Consider the following 3,920-nt stretch of genomic DNA (forward strand, 5'->3'; position numbering starts at 1 on the left):
CTGGCGACCATTAGGGACCACTTGTCCGTGTCTAGGTTCACCTGTGAGTGGGGAGGGATATACATGACAGGTACCGTTGGTGACTATTGTTCTTATGGCTGTGTGGCACCTATGCCGAACCTTTGACCTTATGACATGTGATTCTGCTCAAAGACGACACAACAACTCTCTCATATTGGGGGAACCTCCATTGCATCATTTTCATCATGGCATATTTATTTTCAAAAAAAAAAGAAAAAGAAAAGATGTAATAAAAAAGAAAAAAAGAAAAAAAGAAAATAGTATTATTTCTCATATGCATGCCATTTTTCAGGGTATCCGAGGTTATTACTTTTCACCCAGGATGGCTAACAACGTGACCGCTACCAGAGAAGCTACAAGGCGTACTCACACTTACAGTTTCCATCGCGAAGGCTTGATTCAGTTGGGGCAATTGGGTGGATTGATCACTGGTCATAATAAAACTGTGTTCACTGAGAATTATGGAAACATCTTGACTCTTTTGGACTCACACGTCGACGAATGGGGTTTATCTACTCTTCTCCAGTTCTATGATCCTGACTTGCGTTGTTTCACCTTCTCAGGCTATCAGTTGGCTCCCACTCTCGAGGAGTACTCTCACTTTCTCAATATCAAGATTCAACACAAGGTTCCTTTCGTGTGTGTCCCAGAGAAACCTGATTTGAACAACATTGCCAACGCTCTTTATTTGAGCATAGAAGACGTTCTTGGGAATTGGAAGAAGAATGGTAGCACTCAGGGTTTCTATATGAGTTTCTTGGTTGAGAAGGCCCAAGAGTTGGCTAGCAAAAAGATGTGGGAGGCCTTCAACGCCCTTCTGGCCGTTTTGATTTATGGGATCGTGATGTTCCCTAACATTCACAAGTTCGTTGATCTGGCTGCTATATGTCTTTTTGTGGAGAAGAATCCGATCCCTACTTTGCTAGCCGATACGTACTATTCTGTTCACTCTCGATATGGGAAAGGAGGAGCCATAAGAAATTGTTTGCCGTTGTTGTACACCTGGTTTAAGTCCCACCTACCTACAAGTGGCCCTTTCGTTACTTCTACTCAGAAATGGCATCAAAGGATCATGGGGCTTACTGGAAATGACATTGTCTGGTGTCCTACTGGGATGGACGTAGAGAAAGTTATAACTAGCTGTGGTACTTTTGACAATGTTCCCCTCATAGGAACAAAAGGTGTTATCAATTATAATCCTAAGCTAGCGCTGCGTCAATTGGGTTTTGCACTTGAAAACAAGCCTTTAGACAAAGAAATATTTGAATCCGTTTGCTTTGAGAAGGGAACCGATCTAAAAGGTTTAGAAAAAGTGATGAGTGCCTGGAATGACATCCATACAAGTGATCAGATTTCTCTAGGTGGGAAGAATGCCGTTGCCAAACAAGCCTACACGGATTGGGTTGAAAATAGAGTTAAAGATCGCTTGTTGCCTTTCCCGAAGGTTAACCCGTTGTACGAGCAACCACCTAAGATTCCAATTGCCACTATGCCTGCTGAGAATCGTACCCAGGTAGATTTGGAGTGCACCCAATTGCACGAAAAGAAGTCAGATGCGCAACCGAAACATTGTCTTGTGGATCAGAAAAGAGTTGAGTTGACATACGAAGCCAAAATGCTGAAGGGAGGATCTTCCAGAGTTCAAAAGAGGGCTAGAACGGAAAAAGGTGAAAGAGATACTATTGTTATTGTCGAGGATCACCAGAAGATCCTAAAAAGGGCCATGAAAGAGGCAGAAGAGAAACTCAAGCGAGAGTACCGAGAAGACTTGAAAGCTTATAAGCTCAAGATAGAAAGGGATGCTAGAGTTGAAGTGAAGAATCTGAAAAAGAAACTGGAAGAAGAGACCACTAAAAGAATGGCAATTGAGACTCAACTGAAAGGAAGTCACCTCCGTAATACTCGACTAACAGAAGAAAATGCCAAGCTCAGAGATCGAATGATGGAGGACATATCTGAGAAGGATTATCTCCCAGAATGCAAAGGATGTGACGAACTCAGGGAGTGCTGCAAGAAGCTGGATGGGCATTTGTTTCGCAAAGATGAGGTGATCCAAAGCCTTCTTAAAGGAAGAGATCGAGAAGCAACCAAGAAGCTGTTTGATGAAACTAAGAAGTGTAGCGACGAGCACTTCAGACAAGGAGGACCTCTGTTTTATATTCAGATGGATTGATGTTTGAGTCTGTATGTTTCGACCACCACCAGACTTGTTGGATGGGGTCTTTTATTTCCCTTGCTGAACTATCTTGTCAATGTATGGCTTGCCCAAGTTTAAAATTCTTGTTATGAATAAAAAGAACTAGTTTCTCTTGACACTTATCTTTTGTCACATTGTTAGCTATTCTGGATCAATATTAAATCTTGGATACTCTGAAAATGGCACATCACGTCATACGCACACATGCACTCATACATTCACATTATCACATTGCATTTTTCAGGTTATTGTACAAGAAACTAATTGGGGTCCCTTTCAGCAACAGATTTCTTTTCCGACGACGAAGCTGACTTTCTTACATCCTTACCGTACCCGGAGCAACGAGAGACTCATGGATCAATTTGAGCAGAACCAAGCTGCCCTCCGTAGGGATATGGATGTTATGGGGGAGAGAATGGCCCAACTTATGGAGACTCTCCATGCCGTTGTTCAAGGACAGGATGAACTCAGAAAGAGTGTCGCTAGTTTGGTCAAAGATACTCCTACCAATTCTGCTGACGGAGGGGTGAAAACTAAAGAGACTCCTATTAATGAGACACTTAAAGTGGTGGACGACCACCATGAGGTTATTGATCTTGAACATGATCTCACTGCTGAGTTGACCGAGACTGCTAAGATGTACCAAGCTCTTGAAGAACGCCTTAAGGCTGTTGAGGTCGCTAAAACTTCGAGTTTTAACACTGCTGCTATGTGCTTGGTACCTGGGATTGTTATTCCCCCGAAGTTCAAGGTGCCAGATTTTGATAAGTACAAGGGAGTTACCTGCCCAGAGACTCACATTCGTTCCTACTGCCGTAAGATGGCCGCTCACGCTGAGAACGAACCTCTGCTTATGCACTTCTTCCAGGATAGTCTCACTGGAGCCCCGTTGGAGTGGTATATGAAACTCGAGAGGTCTAATGTCAGTACTTGGGGAGAACTTGTTGATGCCTTCCTGAAACAATACCACTACAATACTGCTATGGCTCCTAGCCGTGCCCAGCTGCAAAATATGTCACAGAAATCTGAAGAGTCTTTTAAGGAATACGCCCAGAGGTGGCGTGAACTTGCTGCTCGAGTCCAACCTCCTTTATTGGACCGAGAGTTGATTGATCTGTTTATGGGGACTCTGAAAGGGCCGTATCTTCAACACATGGTTAGTAATACTTCTCCTTCCTTTTCGGATGTGGTCATCATTGGTGAGAGGGTTGAGAATTGTGTCAAAGCCGGTACCATTCAAGGTGTTACTAATCCTAGCACCTCAGGTGGTAATGGTAAAAAGTCGTATTCTGGGTTTGTGAAGAAGAAGGAAGGTGAGACTAGCACCGCTTCTGTTGACCAAAGCCGAGCTCCTGCATATTCTGCTGTTCCACCTCCTTATTATCCGATGCCTTATGTTGTTCCTGGTCCGTATGTCCCTCAAGCATATGCTGCTGCTCTTCCACAACCATGGATGGCACCTCAACAGCCTTTCGTACCACAACAACAAGCTGCTGCTCCTCAGAATCGTCAACAGAACCCTAGGCCTCAAGGTCAAAGGGGCCCGCAAAGAACAAGATTCCAAGATAGGCGTATCGATCCGGTTCCGATGTCATATGCTCAGCTTCTCCCTCAGTTGCTTGCTGGTCAATTGGTACAACTCCGTGAACTTGGACCTCCACCTAGTCCTCTCCCTCCCGGTTATGATGTTAATGCTCGATGT

The 3,920-nt window shown here is 44.1% G+C and overlaps 1 protein-coding gene across 1 annotated transcript in view; it reads left to right on the top strand.

Moving 5' to 3' along the window:
* The first annotated feature begins 343 nt into the window (after positions 1-343).
* The window catches only part of LOC131613645 (uncharacterized), a 17,089-nt gene continuing 13,512 nt past the window's right edge, over positions 344-3,920 (top strand). Inside the window, exons 1-2 of the mRNA XM_058885295.1 lie at positions 344-527; positions 672-1,688. Coding sequence (XP_058741278.1) covers positions 344-527; positions 672-1,688 — 1,201 coding nt within the window. The remainder of the gene's footprint in view (positions 528-671; positions 1,689-3,920) is intronic.

This window comes from Vicia villosa, linkage group LG6 (assembly GCF_029867415.1).
Source record: "Vicia villosa cultivar HV-30 ecotype Madison, WI linkage group LG6, Vvil1.0, whole genome shotgun sequence".
NCBI lineage: Eukaryota > Viridiplantae > Streptophyta > Magnoliopsida > Fabales > Fabaceae > Vicia > Vicia villosa.